The 21,305-nt window shown below is 43.2% G+C and overlaps 4 protein-coding genes across 4 annotated transcripts; 2 read left to right on the top strand and 2 right to left on the bottom strand.

Moving 5' to 3' along the window:
* Window positions 1–2,345: 2,345 nt before the first annotated feature.
* AK88_00802 (uncharacterized protein) lies at window positions 2,346–4,471 on the bottom strand (the record flags this gene model as incomplete). The annotated part of the gene is made up of 5 exons (XM_012478446.1): window positions 2,346–2,426; window positions 2,603–2,727; window positions 2,868–2,938; window positions 3,078–3,180; window positions 3,310–4,471. 5 exons carry the CDS (start codon window positions 4,469–4,471, stop codon window positions 2,346–2,348), a joined length of 1,542 nt encoding a protein of 513 aa, XP_012333869.1.
* Window positions 4,472–8,296: 3,825 nt separating this feature from the next.
* Window positions 8,297–12,992, top strand: AK88_00803 (uncharacterized protein; the record flags this gene model as incomplete). The annotated part of the gene is made up of 3 exons (XM_012478447.1): window positions 8,297–9,005; window positions 9,141–11,435; window positions 11,578–12,992. The coding sequence occupies 3 exons, from the start codon at window positions 8,297–8,299 to the stop codon at window positions 12,990–12,992; spliced, it is 4,419 nt and encodes a 1,472-aa protein (XP_012333870.1).
* Window positions 12,993–13,919: 927 nt separating this feature from the next.
* AK88_00804 (uncharacterized protein) lies at window positions 13,920–16,199 on the top strand (the record flags this gene model as incomplete). The annotated part of the gene is made up of 1 exon (XM_012478448.1): window positions 13,920–16,199. The coding sequence occupies one exon, from the start codon at window positions 13,920–13,922 to the stop codon at window positions 16,197–16,199; it is 2,280 nt and encodes a 759-aa protein (XP_012333871.1).
* Window positions 16,200–16,898: 699 nt separating this feature from the next.
* On the bottom strand, window positions 16,899–20,168 carry AK88_00805 (oxoglutarate dehydrogenase (succinyl-transferring), E1 component; the record flags this gene model as incomplete). The annotated part of the gene is made up of 2 exons (XM_012478449.1): window positions 16,899–19,881; window positions 20,014–20,168. 2 exons carry the CDS (start codon window positions 20,166–20,168, stop codon window positions 16,899–16,901), a joined length of 3,138 nt encoding a protein of 1,045 aa, XP_012333872.1.
* Between the last annotated feature and the right edge of the window lie 1,137 nt (window positions 20,169–21,305).

A 21,305-nucleotide genomic window follows, 5' to 3' on the forward strand; every position in this document is an offset into this window, starting at 1 on the left:
AAAAAAAAAAAAAAAAAAATTGCTGCAGCGAGGGGGAATGGCCGGCCAAGTGCCGAATTGCGCAACTTAAAAAAAAAAAGAAAAAAAAGAAATCTCCCCCTCGTCTGGCGACAATCCTGCTCCACAGGATCATTGCGCGAGTTCATTACTGCCTCCCACTCGCCTCTCTCCCTGTGTCAAAATGCACACACACACACACACAAAAATAAATAAACAAAAGTGTATGATGGATGGGCATATCGCGCTGTGATGTGCCGTTTCAAATCAACCCGCGTCACTCCAACATCCTCGCGACGGGTGAACTATGGCCGTGACGCATTCGTTCGGGGTTGCCGTGTTCACATCCACATTTAGCTGGCTTGGTAGAATTTTCTCAAATCACTCAGTCACCCCGAGTCGCATGCATACGTGTGTGCGGGCATATACATAAGCGTATAAAATACTCTTTGTAAAGCGCTCTTTACTTTTATTTTTAATATAATTTCCCCCTTCACTTGCGCTCATGTCATTTTGTTCATCTTTGTTTGGACGGGGGGGGTGACAGGAGGCCGCGCACAGCAGGACAGAGGACAACCATGTGTCATGTAAGAAAAACGCAGCACCAAATGGAACATGCGGGTGAGGCGAAATGCGCAACGAGTGATGTGTGATGTGTGATGCGCGAAGCGGACGCAACAAATGGGAGGAATAAAAAAATTTGCGAACAGATAGAAAGCAAATGGCGTGCAAATGGGATACAACTGACGAAACAACTCCAGTCGTGCGTGTAGAGAATATGTATGGCGCACCTGCGCTCGAGAAGTATGCGCTATGCGCTATTTGCTACGTCGTATGCGTCATTTGCTTCATTCGCACCATTCGCGTTTTTCTGCCTGCGCGCCATGTAGGAGTCACCGTACGCATTTTTCCGCTCTGCAGTGATTGTCGTTATTTTATATGCATTGGGGGAGTGCAAATTTTTTTTTCCTTATGCGTAGGTGATAAAAATACACTGAGTGGTGCCGACGTTGTGTTCCGGTGCGACGCAGCATCGTGTACACAACGTATGCACCGCGGGGAGCGCCAAATTAAAACTGCATCACTCCGCCCACAGCGTTGCTGCTTCGTTGCGCTACCTACATTGTTGCGTTGTTGCTTTACCGCGCTTTGTTTCCCCCTTTTCCTTAAACAATGGCTAACCTGCAAAAACAAAAACACGTGCCGCAGTAATGCAAAAAATCGTTTCGCAGTGCTATGTGTGGGGGAAAAAAAAAAAAAAAAAAAAAAGTTGACACCCATGTGATGGTGACGTGCAAATAACATATAAGACTTCGCGCGCCAGGAGGACGGCCGTGGGAAAGACATCAAATTTTAATGTGGCGAAAGAATGTTGCGTTAAGATGTTTTTTTGCTTCTTGTCCATTTTAGTTAAACGGCGGCGGACAGGTCAGGCAAAATGAGGGGAGAAAAAAAAAAAAAACAACCAAAAAAAAAACCCACACGGAGCAGCATCATGCAGGTGAGCTCTAACCGGGCAAGGCAACCCATCGTGTGTTTAGTGTACGCGGTTATCATATATTATTATGAGGCCATAATGCATCCCTACGAGTGATCTTTTAAAAACTACCACGATGAGGCAACGTCCTTTGTATATTCCCTTATCCGGTAGGTACAAACACACGTGTGCATTTCTCCTACCTCAGTGGGGTACTCACTTGTGATCAGCTCGACAACAAAATTTGACTTAAAATGGTTAGCACGACGGTCACACGTTTGGCTTCCCACAGGGAGGGGCGCAACTAACACCGTGCCGCACAGTTCCTTTAAAAATGGGTAGGAAAAAAGGAAAATACAAAAGCAACGCGACAGCAACGAAGCGCTAACGAAGCGGCAACGAAGAGAGACACAACACAGCTGCACAATCGCGGTGCTAAATTATCGCGCAAGGCGGCCGACATGATTTCACAAAGTTGTCAACACCAACGATGTGTAGAAGGGGAGCCAAATGCAAAAGTGGGGGGGGGGGGAAACCACCCACTACTGGTAATCTTTTAACTGTATACGAAAAAAGGGGGGGAAATATATTTTGTTCCTTTTCTTTTTTTTTTATTCATTGGCAAGCGCACGAGAGAATGATGTGTATCTTCCTAGGTAATGGCCACGGCGATGGGGTTAGGAGAGAAAAAAAATAAAAAAAAAAATTTTCATCCATGGCTGTTTTATTTCCCTTTCTTTTACCATCATGACATGGGAATGGTGAGCCCACGGTAGGGGAAACAAAGTCGTCACATGTGTCTGGGTTTTACCCTGCAGGGTATGTTATTCGTTTTTTTTTTGTTTCCATTCTCTACTTGCACACGCCTGCGTCAAGTCTGCTTCAACTCATAGAAGGTCTTGGCCAAGTACTTGCCTCTGTCTTTGGCGAACTTGGCAAACGTAAGTTGTTCCTGCGTGGAGTGAGTGGATCGAAAATAAGTAAAACAAAAAGGAGATAAAGTGGAAACAGCATAAAGGGGAACGTGTTATCTGCACACAAAATGTGGCGTACACAGGGAATATGAAAAAGCGGTGAATTGCCTACTCAGACGCCGCTTTACACCACGCGCTTGTGTCTGCTACTCACCCTAAGTATTTCCTTGCTTGACACGTGCAAAGTCTTTATATTTTTCGTGAATTTTTTTTTCATGATCCCGCTCAAGAGGAAGAAGAAAACCAAGGCCATGTTTATCATCAGGTAGGAGTTTTCCCCTGCAGGTGGGACAACGTGTGCACATCATATTTGGAAGGAGGGGGAAACAAAAATGCGCATTGGTATGTTGAGGATAACAAAACACATGCACACGCTGTCTCCCCAAGCAGGTGCTGCACACGCATCCCGTTCAACTTACAATTGTTAAGAATGGTTCCCGTGTTGATGATATAATTTTTGTAAAAGCGGTTGCTCGACATGTCCACGTAGCTGCGAAGGGGAATACGTACATGTGTGTGTTTGCGTGCGATAAAAGAAGTGACCGTCGCAGACTTGGCGCACTTGCGAGGGATAGTGTTGCAACGGTTAGCAGTCTGTCGTGTTCTTAAACGTGGCGCTGATGACCCACCTCATAAGTACATCCTTGTAGTAGGTGTGCACGGAGAGCTGCGTCCACAGGAAGAAGAGAAACGCCACGAAGGTGAACACCTGGATGATCGTGTGTTTTATGCCTGTCGGGGAAAAAAAGAACAAAAAGGACACCATTGAGGAGACGCAAATATACAACGCTACGCATAGGTGCAGTTATGTACATATGCTCGTTGGAGGTGCCTTTGCAGGGAAAATGCCACCCCACTCACGTTCGCGCCTGAGGGTTGACTTGTGGACGTGCCTCTCCCCGTCCGTCTTCAAAATGTCGAGTATCTTATTAATGATGCAGTCGCAGTCGTGCACGAGGCAGTACAGGTCCTTTTCCAATTTTTTAAAAAAAAGTTTCTTTATCTCATAAATGATATCGCTCATGCGATTGACAATGCAGAGGTCGTCGTCCTTTCTGGCGCCCTCAAAGAGGTACCTGCCATTTTTAGCCCCATGAATATAAATAGGGACCAAATCAATATTGTAGCGTATGTTAATTTTGCTAGCCAAACACTGAGTTGTTTGACAAAGCAATTTTATCCTGTCCTGTTCATATTTTATTTCATCAATTTTGGAAAAAATAAAAATTATTTTTTCTAAATGCTTTTCATATATTTCTTTAATAATAAGAAGTAAACGATTACTTAAAGACTTTCCTGAAGAGTCAAAAAAAATTAAAATAATATCCACATAATCTGATAAATCATATATTATACTGTTAATATCGAAATCAATTTTGTTCATTATATCTTTCAATCCTGGTGTGTCAATAAAGTCAATATTTTTTGTCTCAATATTTTTACTTATATACATTTTTGTACATAAATTATTTTTAAAATTCCTATTTCGTTGGGCAATTTCTTTCATGAAATCAAATGATTTAATCGTGACATCTCCATTAAACTCTGAATAATAATTTCCACTTGTGATGAGAGTGAAATGATTGGTCTCAAATTCGTAACCTGTCTTTTGAATATTCTCTTGCAAAAACCAATTAATAAAAGTACTTTTGCCTGAGGATGAATTTCCTATCACTAACACACGCACTTTTTTCGAAATCGTTTTATTAATACTCAGAAATAATCCCTTGGCCACATTTTTTATGTTCAGGCGATCCACACCTTTATTATTCATAACTATATTGCCATTGTACAGCTCTTTTATTTCACTTACAATATTGTCGTACAGGTTGAGCTTATCGTGCATGCTGCCACACATTTTTTTATCAAACTCCTCCTTGTGATCAATGTAGTCCTCCTTGTTGTTCGACGCGTCCGAGTGGTCTGAGTACTCCGTGGACTTTTCGTTCCTCATGGTGTTCATGGTGTCTTTGCTCTTGTAGGGTTCCGAGTTCAGGGTCGTCTCGCTCGGCACACTCTGCATCGTGGAGTCAGGGGGCTAGCGAAAAAAAAAAGGTTAGCGGCGGAGAGGCTGAGCAAGTTGCACCAGTGACTGTTGTGCGGACGCGTCCTTCCTTCCTCCTATCTCAGGCATGGGCAGCTATTTGCCCCTTCCCTTTTTTTTGCCAATATGTGCACAGCGTTGCCTGTTAGGGCCTCTTTCCTCCCATGAACATGGAGTCTCCCGAGAACATGCGCGGCTGCACACCACACGATAATTTTGCTTGAAGTTGGAGGGGTCTCCGTGCGAGCTGCACACTAACAGGTGCATACGCACACGCGTTCTGCAAACGATATGCAAGCCGCTGTTGAAGCCGCTTGAGCACACACCCTTGCACACGCGCAACGGGGGTGCAGAACAGAGCAACCGTGGATGGTCACACAGCGCCAGGATCCTTCATGCACATGTACATGCACACCACTGGGCCAGGAGGGACAGGCAAATTTCCGCACATGGCAGAATAAAACAGATTATTGGGAATACTGCCAACAAGCCAAATGAAAACAAAAAAAAAAAAAAAAAAAAAAGGCATACACAAAAGGGAAACAGAAAAGGAAGAAAAAAAATAAAATAACGCAGTAGCAGAAACGAAGAAAAATCTGCCAGGCGTAATATAACAGATCAGTCGCGTAGTCGCAAAGTGGAAACTAGTGGGTTATTTGTGACACAATTTGTTTTCACCTCTCACTCACATGCACGTGCGACAAGGTCTTGAACAGAAAAAAGGGGGCGTTGCCGACTCGGGTGCACATGTGTGTAAACGTACTGTGCGAAAATTTTCACCGCATGTGTGAGCCAAGAGCGCAGAGTTAACCCCCTCGCTCACGAGAACAAATGGCAAAGAGGCACAGAAGGTCGCCACGCACAAGTGTATCATACGAATTAACACCAGTGCTAGGTACGCCACCCAACAAAAAAAAAACAAAAATAGTCCTGATGCACTTTTCACAGCATACAATTTATTTGGAACACATATAAATGAGCACACACAAGAAACAAAAAAAAAAAAAATGCACACTTGACAGGTGCACTTGTTTGTGTTATATAATGTAACATTCAAGGCTTAGGCATTTACACGTGTAACTGCTCTGTGGCTAATGCAAGGTGAACAAAAAAAAAAAACACTAAACAATGGGTAAAAAAAAAGAATAGCAACAAAACAAAGATGATAATAATGACAATTTGAATAAAACAGTGATGAGAACTGCACGATGCGCTCATGAGTATGTGTCACAAGAATATGCAATTCTGTTGCCCAAGGGGAACCTCAATGGCAACTTGGTTCTTGAAGTGTTGGGTAGCATCGCTCTACTCGATTGTCATCCTTGTTCGTTATTTGCTTGCGTTATTTTCTTGACCCTCAAACGGAGACGTTAATTTCCCTCTCCCAGAAATGACAAATTAGCTTCTTCTTTTTTTTTTTTGGTTTTTTTTTAATTGTTAAAACGGAATGGAAGCAGGCAACTGCGTTTGGATAAATCTTACCCACCGCGTATTGCTGAAGGACGAAAAGTGACAAGCTCCAAATGGGCCCAAAAAAACCGTCACGGAAAAGTATTCTCCGTCGAGGGCGTGTGTCGCCTGCGCAGTTTTGGCAAGTTCACTCTGCGCGACTATTTTTGCGCAGCTATTTTTGCACGACTCTATTTTTGCGTAATTATTTTCCGGGCTGTATTTCCCAGGTGTTGTTGTTCACTTATAGCAAACTGCGTAACTCTCTTCGCCGTTGCCTGATCGTGATAGCGAATCCGAGCAACGCTGAGACGAGCGTGAAATGCCTTCCTCTAACGGGCACTCCAAAATGAGCTGCACGTTCAGGCAAAAAAAAAAAAAAAAAAAAAAAAAAATTCCACCGAAAGTTCTCCCCCCTTTTTGGTTAATAGCCAAATGCACACAGAAATGTTTCCCAAAAAAATTATCAAAAGTTGTTATAAAAAAATAAAGTAATGAATAAATAAACGAATAAACAAATAATGGTCCATTTGTATATTTTCCCAATGAAAGGCCGCGCTACACCATCATGAATGATGAGAAATAAAGACACAACAGATTGTGGCGCCAACTGTGGTGGAGAATTTTTTTTTTTTTTTTTTTTTTTTTTTGCAGTCAGCTCGCACCTGCGCTGCAGTGCGTGCATGTGCATTGGCACACATGAGTATACTTTTTTTTTTTTTTTTTTCTTTTGTGTTTGCCCAAACAGGGTGAAACAAAACGAAGTAACAGAACAACAAAGGGGGGAATTTGCAATGACGTTTTCCGCTCATACCCCAGTAATCATTGTGCATGTTTTCTTTTGAAAATATATTTTCCCTCGCTGTGGTAATCATACATACTTTGAAGGGCAACGAAGCTGCGTCACGTCAGCTGTTCTCACCATCGGCAATTTTAAGACAGACACCTCACATAGGTTCTTTTGGCCGTCCGTATCAACAACAGGTTGTATTTGGTTCCCATGGGGACCATTCCACGTTGATGCACATGTCCCTCTTCATGTGTGTGCACATGGGCAGGTCCACTAGGATGGACACGGAAATGGCAACTTTTAACCGAATGAATAGGCGTTCGTGTCCGCTATGTATTTAGTTTTACCCAGTTGCGTCTCACACGGGAGGTCCCCTTTTTTTTATGTCCCTTACTTGACACGCTCTCCACGGGGGTAATGCAACACAAAAGGATACACGCACATGAGAATCCTTCACAAAGGTAGTGCATTATTGTCTGCACTTATGTGTGTGACTAGGATTCTACGAAGTGTAGTCCTCTAGTCCGCTTTAAGACTCACCTGGAGGCATCATTTCTCTCGTCACAGAATCCATTTCACATGATGCGCTAAACATGGGGGGCAGATAATTCACCCCCTAAAATGTTCCCTCAGGCCTTTCTAAGGAGTTCGTCCTGATTCCCCATTCTGGCGCCAGTGGTTGAGTTGGAACCATTTCCCCCACGCCGGCTAGGCACACATATGAATGTCACACATAGAAGTATATATGTGTACCTACCTAGCGGGGTACCTGTTTCATGAATGCAGGTATCGCCTCGCCTCCCCCACCATTAAATTTATATTACACCCCTTGGTTAAACACAACTGTTCCACTTCCACACGGGGGACACTTTCATATTCTGGAGCGCCTCATGTTATCCCGCGTTTTCCTTTTCTTACGCATTTGGTTCCTAGGGGACAAATGCACAAAATGGGGAAAAAAAAAAACAAAATAAAATAAGCCACAAATAATTTTGCACTTTTTAAGGTGTACATAACATAGGCTATTCTTTCTCTTTCGAAAAGTTAGGCATTTATGGATATTTTTTTTTTTTTTTTTTTTTTCTTGCTTGTTCATTCTACCTCGTCCCATTGCGCCGCCTGCTAAACTGTGTAGGGGAAAAATCCCCAATACATGTTCCAATTGAGTATGCCCTGCGTTCTAGCATTTTGTCAACTAGCACCAGAGGTGTGCCAAATTGTGCTCCACATGGAACTTATCATAAGGGCAAGGTTAAGACCCCAGGTAGTTCTCAACCCTAATAGATATAAACTCCAACGGAACTTACTTAACTTTCGACAATGCATGCAATTATGTGATGAGGCAAAACATTAATTTGGGCACACTGTCGAAAAGTCACTTGGGACAAACATAATACAATCAGCTGACAGGCAACACGGAACGGAATAGACCATAAATCACTTTCTTTTCTACCGGTTCTCAATTGGAACACCTGACACAGGGGGGAGGGGTTGAAGACAACCACATGACGTACAAAAATAAATGCAACAAATAGAAGCAATCCCCCCTCTCGAATGACACCGCAATGATGAAAACTAACCATTCAAACGTAAGAAGCAGTTTTGTGTACAGTGAGAAAGTGAACGAACTCGTAGAGAAAGTTATTTTTTTGGCCAAGAGCTTATCACACTACAGGAAGAAATATGTAACGTTTTTGAAGGAGACTAAGTGCGACTTGGGGGGCGACAATGGAAGCTACAAGGGAGGGGGGGACATACGACAAAGAAGCTTAAGTAGGAGCGGCAACAGTGACACAGGCGGGGGCGTAAAAGGAACACGTGGGACAAAAAACTACCCAGTGAAGTGCGCAAAATACAGCGACGGAAGCCACACAGGATGCAGCTTCTTCCACGTGTTCACCACTTATGAAGAATTCGTGCACGACCTACTACACTTGTGCAGCCACGAAACGGACATATACATAGAATTTCTGTACGCATTAATAATTAACAGCGAGCTGTTTAATCACTTCCTCTACATATGCACATTCACAAGTGGAGACAAGGACGACGGATTCTTGCTGCTTATTTATAAGCACTTTTTAACACTCGTTGAGTATTACTTCTACTTCCACAACTGTCACTATTTCAACGAGCTGTATCGTACTTTGAAGGAAATTTATGATAACAAGGATGTGTGTGAAGCGCAACTGCGAGTACCTCCGAGGGGCTGCGCCTTTTTGCGGAAAAATGATAAAAACTGCCTGACCAGTCAGGCAACATATGAACAAAACGGTAAAAAAAAAAAAAAAAAAACAGTGCAGTACAATATGGCTAGCTGGCTTAGCAAAATAATCACTGCACACCACACATGTCCATATGTGCACTCATATGGGGCCACCCCTCACTTACTTTTACACAAACATGCAGATTCGGCCACTTGGACAGAAGGAGAAAACAACTTTTTGTTCAGCTACCCGAACGAAAGCAACGATTTTGTAAATTATGAACACAGCGGTGTGGGAAACAAACAATGCGAAATGAAAAGCGCAAATAGGAACACAAATCGCTGCTGCTTTGAAGTGAACACAAATTGTAAAACCTTTAAAGACGAAAAGAAGGACCTTATTAATGAGCACAACGTGTCCACTTTTACCAAGGGAGTAAAGGAGAGAGCAGATAATGATTCACGTAGCAAAGCCAAGTGCGATGACAACACAATTGAGACGCACAAAATCACCCATTCAGGGACGATTTTACGTAAATTCCTTTCCCACTCTTCGGGCGGCGCGGAAGGAGACAACCAAGGTGACTTCCATTGCAACTACAATTGTGACTTGGACTATGGGGACAAGAAAAAGAAACACACATCATCGCAACGGCAAATGGCACACCCGTCGAATGCACTCTTCAATGTTAACAATTTTTATAAATTAAAAAACATGTTTTTAATGTTTAGCAAGTTAAATTATGAGCATCTGTACATTTTGCTTTATTTTTCCCTGTCCATTTTGCCAACACTTTTTCACGTGTACCTCACGAGGGTGTTAACAACGCCACGGGAAGAATCCTGCATCAGCCCCTACCTCATGTACATAGCCAAAAGGATAAAGGAGCGCTCCATTCGTTTCTTTAAATTTGAATGTAACGACACAGCAGGGGACAGTGGGTACCCTTGCGGTTCTTGTACAGGACAGGCCCACAATGCAGTGCATAGCACTGGCTCGATTAAGAATAAGCATCTTTTTAAGGGGTATGTGCAAAAGGGCCTTCATGGAAAGGGCAGGCGGCATGAAAGGAACCAGCGTGGTGATGGAGGGTGCAGACATCAGCGACATGGTGCGCATGCCTTTTGGGACGAACCGAATGACAAGCTGTGGGAACACATTAACCGCCTGGACGTGCAGGCAAAGTTGGACACGCTGGACAGCGGAGGGGACGCCAACGTGGACTACTCTTCCGTATTTAGAAGAAACATAAGCATGTTGCACGCGTTCGAAATTAGGGCTGACTTTGAGAGTCTGAACTATGAGGTCGTGGATGAGCCAAAGGAGAGGAGTGACATCGGGAAGAAGCGTAATAGCGAGAACAAGCCAAATGGGAACGCTCACAGCGATTCGCAGAGGTGTGCGAACGAGTCGAGCCCCGCCAATCAGCAGCATCACGCCTCCGGGGAAGCCACTTCAAAAGTGGGACCCAAGGAAGGACGAGACAGCAACATAGACGCAGGGTCGCCGCACGACGCGCATGAAACAGCTTCCATCCACAGCGTCCCTCTAATGTCAAGTCAACACACCCCCTTGTACAATGCGGAGAAAGAACTACAGGAGGTTTTAAAAAGGAACCTACAATGGACTCGAATACACTCATTTTACCAAAGCGAACTGAAAACACCTCACGGCTTGCAAAACGCAAGTGGATTGAAGGACTTTATAAAAAGCATAAGTATTATGTGCAGCGAGCAGTTTTTCTCCTTTTATATGAACAGGATAGATATGAAAAAGTCAACCCAAGGAGATTACCACCTTTTACAAGTGGACCAGTGCAGCACCACATCCATGAAGCACAAGACAGAAGAGGAGGCACATTGGGCTGAGCAGCAGATGAGGCATCCAGGAAACCACCTGCACATGCCAAGTCTGCACAAGGACACCACACTAATACATAACGATTATATAAAAAAAAAAATTAAAAGAAACAGATTGTATACATACAAAATTTTTAACAACCAAATTGAGACTCTCCTAAATTCAAAAGAGCTAGCTGAATATATAAAAAAGCAAAAGGAAAATAAAAAAAAAAAAAAAAAACATCAGCAAGAAAAAAAAAAGGAAAATTTCATATATATGCAATCGCAGGGTGGTTGTCCACTACTAAATAAAAAAAATAAAAAAAAAATTTCAGACGTACCTTTTACCTTTGCGCAGAATAAAAATGACAACTTCATTGAATCGGATTGCAACTCGTACGAAAACAGTGACTCCAGTGATAACCTTTCCTTGTATAATTACGCAAAGGAATTCTACGCAGATAATGGGTTCAACATAAATGAGTTTGTCTTTTTTGTATTAAATACTTTTTACCTCTTCATGCATATTCACAATGTTTATTTTTCTTGCACCTACTTGAATGTGCTTCTTTCTTATTCTATTAAGTTAGTGTTTAAGTATAGCGATCGGTGTGTTGGCTCTCGACTGTCACGCGTTGTGCGCGGCCACCTACCAGGTCAGTACAGTATAAAACCGAAGCAACAGGGAGAGTGAAACAAAAAAAAAATGCGGCGCTCCCCAAATGTACAGTACACCCCCATATTTGCATGAACACATGAATATACCCCATACCTGTGAACCCAACCCACCTACATTAGACATTCAAGCCAAGCCACACGATACACATGAGGAAGACATATTGCCTTTCATGACACACAATCGGATGAAGAAGATTGCACGGAAGGGATCAAGTGTACGCGTGATGAAGTCTCACACTCAGGAAGGAGACATAAATGGAACAATTAACAACCCCCAGGAAGGAAGCGAATGGGATAGGATAAATGAACTCAGCCAAATGATATTAAGGAAGAAAAAATTTTTTAATAAAAAAAAAAAAAAAGAAAAAAAAAACCTGAATAGTGCCTTCTCCCGTACGTCCAACAAATATGCAAATAAAAATACCTTACTCATGAACACATTTGATATAATTGTAAATTCTTTCCTGGATCTGTGCATTTCGCTTTGTAGTGTCGACTTCAATTGTGTGAGTGACAAAAGGAAGCGCTTGAACAGAAGTTACTTTTGCAATTGCATTTGTATGTACCACCACATGCTGAATAGGCAATACAAGGAATCTGCTGTCCGCAAATTTAATCAAGCCAATTATAATAACTCGCTGGAAGCTTACCTTTTCTACTTCGACGAGCTGAAGAGACATGCTTTGTTTTCAGAACGGTTTCCTCAGGAGGGCAAGAGGGAGGTGCAGGAGGAGGAGGACGATGAGGGGGGGGGTAGAGACTCCCGCAGTGGATATAATCGGAGTGACAGTACTCATATCACTAACCACAGCGACGCAAGTGGGTACAGTCTCTACTTCTCACAGGACAAGCGAAGAAGGGATACCCCTCACTTGGGGGTCAGCAAAAGGGACACGCACAGAAACAAGGAGCATGATAAAAGCGGTGAGCTAGCCGAAGGGGTGAAAAAAAATGGCGCTGCAAAAAGACTGTTAAAAAAAAAAAAAAAAATGGACGACTCCATCTTTTCCTACATGATGATGGCCCGAGCACGTGACAACATCACAAATGACATTTCATCCTCCATGAACGAAACGGAAGAAGATCACGACAGCGATGATGGACCGATCGACTCAATCAACACAAGCAGCGATGGAAGCTTTCTCTTTTTAAAAAAAATGAAAAAAAAAATAAAAAAAAGAATTTACCTGGACGAAAATAATATTATAAAGATGTTAACCAGTGTAGGCTGCATTTTCATGAACAATATAAAATATAGTGTTGGCATTACTATAAGTAATTTAAAGAGAATACACAAACATGGTTCTTCAAATGAGAAGGACAACTTGTTTAACCATCTCCATGGTGTGTTTTATTGGCAGAAAAAAAATGCCCACTTGGCGAACATTTATAATCAGTACTTTGTGTCTTTTTTGTTCTTCTTCAAAATACACTACCTTTTTTTTTTAATAAAATATAAATGCGAACATGAGATTTTTTTGAAGGCCTACTGGTTCCTCTACGCTGTTTATTCCATCACGCAGGGGGGACAGTAACGCATACGGAAGCAGAGAGATGTGCGCCCCCTACATGGGGACATAAATCGCCCCATCGTGTGTCCAGATCGACCCATTTTGTAAAAGGCGACAGATTTGTCGCAATCCTGCAAAGTGCCCATGAGAGGGACCATCTGTTTTACATTTTTTTTTTTTTTTTTTTTGTGACTTATATATAAACTGAAGCGGAGCTCACACGTGGGAACTCTTCCGCTAACTTCCTCCATTTTAAGCGTATCGATTTATTATGGTGAAGGGTTTCCATTTTTGCAGCCCCGCCCGATCTGCATGTGTAGGCGCGGCTACCCATATGTGCGCTTTGAGGTGACCTCTACCAGTTGATGGGAAAAAAAAAAAAAAAAAAAAAAAAAAAACATATAATCGCCCCCTAATATGGTGCAAAAATAGGAGGAATGGTTTGCAAATATGATGTGACTGACTTTTTCTGATGCACCAGCTACATCGCCAGAGCACTGCAACCAGGGAGAGGTAACTGTTAAGTGGTAGTGTTTTTATTATTTTTTTGTTTTTGTGTGTCCCATAGAGATCATTTCTTCAGCGCGGTAAGAGTGGAAGGGCCATTTGGTGATGCTGCGCGTTTTGGTGGGATTTTCTTGCCCAAAGAAAAAAAGCCTGTTCGCAAACTGCTTTTCCTGAGGCGCCCTACGAGAAATTAATTCGAATGTATTGTAGGGGGTATGTGTGTGTGTGGCGATACGTGTGCAGAGTATGACCCGCGGGTGTAGGGAAGGCCCAGTGGGGATGTGCCCCCTTTGTTTCGCCGTAAACATTGCGGTGGAAGGAAAGAAGCAAGGGGATTCACTGTGACGTAGGACCACCTTTTCGTGGTCCCCATTTGAGGAAGAAACGAGTAGGTGGAATGGGGGAGAGGGAGGGCGTTGCACTAATAATTATAATTGTAAGCAAATGTGGCTTCTGAATTTGCTGCTTCCCCTGCTGCTGCTCTTCCTATTGGATGTGTGCGACACGCGCAGAAAGGGGAGGATGCAAGCCACCTTTTTCCTCAACCATTCTCTCGTCCCATGGCAACGAAGGAGATGCGCCTCCAGGGTAGGGAAGGCGGCCAAGGGAAGCGATCAGGGCGGCATCGACCAGGGCATTCATGAGGGCATTCATGAAGAGCCAAACCAAACAGACACAAATGAGCAAAATCTTACAATTAACAAATTCGAACCGCAGGATGTCAAAATAAACTCCAACCTGAACATAAACATATTTCGCACCACCAACGATACGACCTCTGCATACGATGAAGGAATTTGCATTTACAACCTCTTAAAAGACATAGAGGTGAAGGATGTAAAAAGGGTGCCGGCATTTAATCCCAAGCTAGCAAATGTGCACTTGCACAAGGAAAAGGATTATATAAAGCTTAGCAGAGGTGAGGAAACAGGAGCTCTGTTGGATAATCCCCTTATTTACAAAAACACAAATTACCAGCTACCCTATATACTAAACTACTACCCAGATGACATGTTCATTTTTAATTTTGAGGGGGTCATTAATATGAATAAGCAGGAGAAAATCGTTGTGGCTTTTTTAACTTTTCTTCGTTTATTTCAGAGGCAGCCTAAGGGGAGCTCCTCACAGGGGTATCCATGTCTGCTCTTCAATGGGAAACCCATCGAGGGTCTTCCCTTATACACTTTTGTCCGCTCGAGGAATTATTTATTTAAGGAAGGAGAGACCAGCAGTGAGCAGCCCCCCCACAATGATGACCCTTTCATTTTGTTAAAGCTCATACCAAAATTCCTTTACTCGCGCTTTCTTTATTTGTATAAATTTTTAAAAACCACAGAAGACTTAGTGATGGCAATTAAGTATGTCTTTGACCAGGTCGATGCCATATGCACCAAGCACAACTACGACATTAACGAGATGCTACGCATTTGTGAGGAGAAAAACGTCATGCGGAAGAGGCTACACAAAGTGGGCCACTATGTACATGACGACAAAAAGGATTTTAAACAAGCACATTCGAAGCAACCCGTGGAGGGAGCGCCCCCAAAGGAAAACATAACCCCTGCCAACGTGGACCAGCGAGACGAACGAGACCAACGAGATCAACTACACATTTACAACCTCGTGAAGGAATTCACTAAAGGAACGTTCAATCCGTGTGTCATAACCAAATATAAGAAAATTGAAAATTTCACAAACGTCTTCCCTAGCTTCCATAACGATTTTGACAATTTTTATAAAAAAAAAATGAACCTGAAATTGTATGAACGATATAAAGTAGATCCCACATGGGTTCGAACCCAATTTGAACAAACGAGAAAATTACTCATGCAATGTGAGACAGATGCATATAACCACCTGATGCAGTATCGGTACCCATGTGAAACGTTGAGTGAAGAAGAGAGACAGAACCACAGGACGTTTAACTTCTGTGCAGTGGACTTGATCAATCATCACATTAATGTTTTTAAAAAACCCATGTATGTCGTTTCTACCATGGAGGGTACAGATTATATTGAATACACGCTTAAATTATTTGGAGTCAACATTGCTAATGAGGGGGATTCTCACCTCTTGCGCATCTTCGGTAAGGACTACATGCAGAAGCGGAAACAATCAGTAGGTGAGGGCGACTCCAACTCAGTCATGAAGAATTTAAAGCGGCTCTTAAAGTCACCCTACTTCGGAGGCAGACAGGCTTCTCTCCTTAAGAATGGACTGCAGGGTGGTGCGCCGGATGATTACCTGTACGACCCATACAACGTGGACCTGGAATATTTGAAGTATGAGCAGAAGACGAAGAAAAGGGACTACCACTTTCTTAACCACAGGTACTACCTAGACATGCTTAAGGAGAAGTGCAACTTGATCAACTTCGTTATTGAAAACCACCATCGGGGCGATGAATCCATTCATATAATCGACCACAAGTATGAAGACCTCAATGCCATGTGCAATGATAGCCGCTTCAGCCAAAAGGTGCGACTGTACCTTTGCGAATGGGGTTACAACTCTTATGCAGACCGACTCAAGGCTGTACATAATGATCGCGTGAAATCCTTCTCCCAATCGTTTAAACTTGTATTTTTGTGCTGCACGCCACAGGACAGCCCGCGACGGGAACACACCCACGGACGGGGTTTGCCCACCGACTTTTACACCAAGTTCATGCTCAAGTACTTCCTCAAAAAGGGGCTCCTCAGCGGGAAGGAGACCGACACGTAGGTGGCGCTTGTGCGCGGTTAGTAGGAAGCCACTACATGATAGCGCTACCTATGTGGCCCCGCTGCTTAGGTGCCGTTCGCGCCTTTTCTCTTTTTTTTTTTTTTTTTAATTTTTTTGTAACCCATAAACGAAAGCCATGTTGCTTGCCTGAACAGGTGGCCCATTCGTACGCGAACCCAAGCGCACCTCGAGCGGCTTCCAAATGTCTAGCAGTTACACCCCGCTTGGGTAAGCGGCCCTCCGAAGGGCATCTCTCCCGTTGAATGCACGCTGTCAATGCATGTCAGCAGCGTAAAACGGCCAGGGGCTTATATCCATCTGGGGCAGCACCCCCACCAAGTGGAACCATCTAACCGTACCAGTGATCAACTAGCAGGCCCACCCCACACACATGCACCCACACACATGCACCCACACACATGCACCCACACACATGCACCCACACCCTGTTGACATTTCATCACTTTGCCATGTGGCCTCGTTCACGATACGAGTAGGGCAAAAAATGTTTCAATGGAAGTGAAGAATGTTCACTCTCCTTTTATTTCCAATTGTTAAAAGTGTAAAATGGAAAAAAAATAAAATGATACGTGCACGCGCTTAGGCGTTACAGATGTAGCTACACGCGCTGTGTGTGTGTATGGAGGCACAGCGCTACGCAGATTCAACTGCGCTGCTCCACGTGACGCGTCGCATAAGTCAGTTGGCCACCGCAGCATACTTATGCGCGTGCATGTGGTGCGTCTTTGTCAGGTTGAACGCGTCGACCAAGAACTCCTCCAGCTGGTAGAGGTGCAGGTTGAGGTCTCCTGCAGACTGCGCAGCGTACACATCCCTGCCCGAGTAGAAAACCTGCGGTATGGCGATGTCCCATTGCGGGTTATCCCTTTTCAGCTGCTGAATGGCTGCCTCAATACGGCGAGAAACATAAAACCACGGACCCATATTCATGTGTTCTTCCTGAACCCAAATTACATCTCGCAAGTTAGGATACGTCTGTAAATCCTGCATGAATTGTTTAAAAGGAAAAGGAGATAGCTGCTCAATAGTAGCAATAGCAACATTCTTAATCTCATTGGCCTCCCTATAATTCAACAGGTCATAATAGACCTGCCCAGAGCACAGGATGATTCGCTTAATGTCATCCTTATCGTTTATTTTATGAGCTTGCTGTTCAGGTAAATATGGAAGGAATTCTGTAGATGTGACAAAATTTTCAATAACATCAAATGCCATTCTCATTTTCAGCATTTTTTTTGCAGTGATCGCGATGAGGGGTTTCCTGAACGACCTATGCATCTGTCTCCTCAGTGCATGAAACAGATTGGATGGCTTGGTGCAATTAATTACCTGCATGTTATGTTGCTGAATAATTGTTTTGTCTTTCTCGACAGAGTAGGTAGCGATATCCTCCCTGTCATCACAGAGTTGTAGAAAGCGCTCAATTCGAGCAGAGGAATGTTCAGGACCCTGCCCATCGTACCCATGAGGTAAAAACATAACAATACCCGATTGCTTATTCCATTTTGTTTCACCAGAAGCGATATAATTGTCAATCATCACTTGAGCCCCATTGGCAAAATCACCAAACTGTGCTTCCCACACGACCAGCGCATCTGGGTGTTCATAACTGTATCCTATTTCGAACCCTAAGGCTGCATATTCCGAGAGTAAAGAATTATTTACTTCTATACTGTGTGGCGTCTTCAACGAATCAAATATGTTATAAGATTCGTAAGTAATCTGGTCATGCAGGACAGCATGTCTGTGTGAAAAGGTTCCTCTTTGTGAGTCTTGTCCTGACAATCTAGCATGGAACCCATCTGACAATAAACTTGCATAAGCCAACAGTTCCGCTGTTCCAAAATCGATATTCTTTCCTGTGTTCAAACTTTCTATGCGTCCCTTAAACAGTTTGGTGATGATGGGATGTGCATGAAAATTTTCTCTTATTGTAAATATTTGTTTGCCCAGGTCAAGAAGGACTTTTTTTTCTACTCCTGTTTTCCTGGAAGGAGAAAATTTTTGCGGCGTCACCATATGCTCCCATTGTGGTAAATATTTCTCCTTTGGGGTCGGGACAAAGGATTTTGAATGTTCATACACTTCTTCATACAAGTTGTAAATATTCGTCTTGTTTAGTTCAAATTCTTCCACACTAGTTACTCCCTCACGAATTAACTTTCTACTATACAGGTCTAAAACAGATTCATGTCTCGTAATGATGTCATACAGCAAAGGGTTTGTAAATTTAGGCATGTCTAGTTCGTTGTGACCAAACCTCCTGTACCCCACAAGGTCAATAATGGTGTCGACGTGAAATGTATTTCTTATGTCTAATGCTAATTCAAAAACGTAGGTGACTGCTTCTGGGTCATCTGCATTCACATGTATAATGGGGATGTCAATACATTTGGCGATGTCTGTACAATATTTGCCTGACCTTGCATCTACCGGATAGGTGGTGAACCCAATTTGATTATTCACCACAATGTGTATAGTCCCTCCAACAGAGTAACTGGGTAATTTTGACATTTGTAATGTTTCATATGCGATCCCTTGTCCTGCTATAGAAGCATCTCCATGGATGGTGATTGGAAGAACTTTTTCCTTGTCCTTATCGTTACAATAATATTGCTGCGCTCTAGCTTGTCCCATTAAAATGGGATCAACAGATTCTAAATGAGATGAATTATCTACAATACCCATGTGGATATACCGATTAGATTCTTCATCTAGGTGATCAATCTCAACCCCCAAGTGATATTTCACATCTCCTGTATTACCCCATATATTATCTGTGAAGCCAGTTTTTCCCCTAAACTCCGACATCATATGCTCGAGAGGTTTATGTAGGACGTTGAACAGGACGTTGAGGCGACCTCGGTGAGACATACTCATAAGGACACTATCAATTTGAACCTTCGCTGCTCTTGTGATCAGAGCCTTCATACCTGTAATTAATGTTTCACAACCATCTATGCCAAATCTTTTTGTCGTTGCAAATTTTGCAGCCATGTAATTTTCAAATATAAATGCTCTAGCTGTATTCTCCAATATTTTTCTCTTAACCTTATGGTCATACTGAAATTTCTTATCCTGTTCAATCCTCTTCACAATGTAATTCACAATATTCTCGTCTGTGATGTGCATGTATTCAAAACCGATTGTCCCACAATAGGTCTGTTCCAGTCTTTCAATTAAACTTCTTAATGTGCTTGTCTCTTTTGTATCACTTGAAAAACCTGTAATGGATGGTAAGTCGAATGAAAATTCTGCATCTAAGTCATCCTTTGTGAACCCAAAATCGGAGTAACTCATTTTTCTCTTATCCGCTTCATTCACCACGCTACTGTATGGTGGTGTATTGGGTAGAGGTAGAGGATTTATGTTTGCATATAGGTGACCCTTCTTCTGGTACCACCTGATCAGCTGCACTATACGAGCAATGTCGTAAATATTGCCCATCCTGCCTTTATCAAGCATTTCATTGTTCACGTATGTTATTCGTATATTGTGATTTGTTTGCTTGGAGAGTAGGTTCGCTCCGATTCTGCTCTTAACATCCCTCTCTACTGCATCCTCCTTCATGTTCAGCACGTGCGGGGGGGCACTCCCCAGCGGCCCCGCCTCTGCACACATCTCCGCGAAGTACTGGTCCCACGACTTGTGCAGCGAGTTCCTGCGGGGGGGGGGCATGCATACGTATATGTACGTGTAACGCATGCATGTACACACATATGCACGCACGCACGTATGCACGCACGTGTGTGTGTCACTGCGGCGTGCTTCTTAGCCGCATCTCTCAACTTACCTGTCCTGACGCCATATCTGGTAGGCTCCCTCAATGTAGGACGTCATGCTGGGGTTGAAGTTATCGCTGGGCGCGCACCCACCCACGTGGAACCTACGTCTGAGCATATCCCCATTTTCCTTTATTAACTTATGTGGGTGCAGAATTTTTCTCATCTTGACCTAGTCACGTGTGCATAAAAGACTTTGTAAATGTCTGGAGGTAGACGTGACCCCCCCCTCTCACGCTTCCACTGTCGTGCTAAACCTTTTGCTTATGCACGCAGGTTGACGGTCCAGGCGGGGTCAATGCAGGCAACTCATTTGTGAAGAAATGGCTCATACACACATATGTGAATGGTGAGTGGGCAGGGACCCCTACGTCTGTTCATGCGGGTAGCTTCTTCGGGAGAAGTACCAAACTGGAAGGGGAGCGAAAAAAAAAAAAAAAAAAAAAAGGAGGAAGAGCACACCCGGGACGGGGGCCTTCACGAAAACGCAAACACTCTACAAAAGGCCCACGCACATGACGATCTTGTATCTATACTCATTTTGCTCAACCTGTTTGCAAAAAACCCCTCATCGACGCATCTCTGCAGGAAGGAGGTACAAATGTCATATTCACACCTTCACAAAAAAAAAAAAAAAAACAAAAAAGTTAAGTAGTTTGCTTTGCCATTGGGGTCAAATGCTCAGCTGAGCTGTGGAGAAGGGCAAAAAAAAAAAAAAAAAAAAAAAAAAAAACACACAAATGTTAATCAGTATTTATGAACCAAGTTTACCACCCGAGCAACCCAGAGCACAGCACAGCAGAGAAGCCCAAAAGGGGTGTAAGGGCCCCGGAGAGGGCGATAAAAATGTGTGCATCGTGCCTTGAGGGGAAGTGCGCGATGCCAAATGTACATACATATGTGTGAACCCTTCGAATGCATGCATCCCTCTGCAAAAAAAAGGCGAATGGAATGACTGCGCCATGTAAACTCATGCTGTTATTTATTTTATTTTTGTTATTATTATTTATATATTTTTGTGTAGGGGGGAAGAGTCCCTTGCGTGAGGTGCGTACCATTTTAATTGCTGTTGTTGCAGCAGATGACTCCAACAAGATGGTGAACAAAGCAAATGCTATACGGCGACGTCACATACACCGGCCAGGGTGCGGGCCGGTGAGTCCGTCTCAACGCCAACCCATTTAAGAAGAAACTCTGCATAGAGGCAGGGGTGTCCAATTACCCCCCCCTTTAACTCAAGTATGCTCGATCAAATATCACTTTCACAAACTGTTCTACCGCGAGGGAGGAAAAAAAAAAAAGG

This window comes from Plasmodium fragile (assembly GCF_000956335.1).
Source record: "Plasmodium fragile strain nilgiri unplaced genomic scaffold supercont1.6, whole genome shotgun sequence".
Lineage (NCBI taxonomy): Eukaryota > Apicomplexa > Aconoidasida > Haemosporida > Plasmodiidae > Plasmodium > Plasmodium fragile.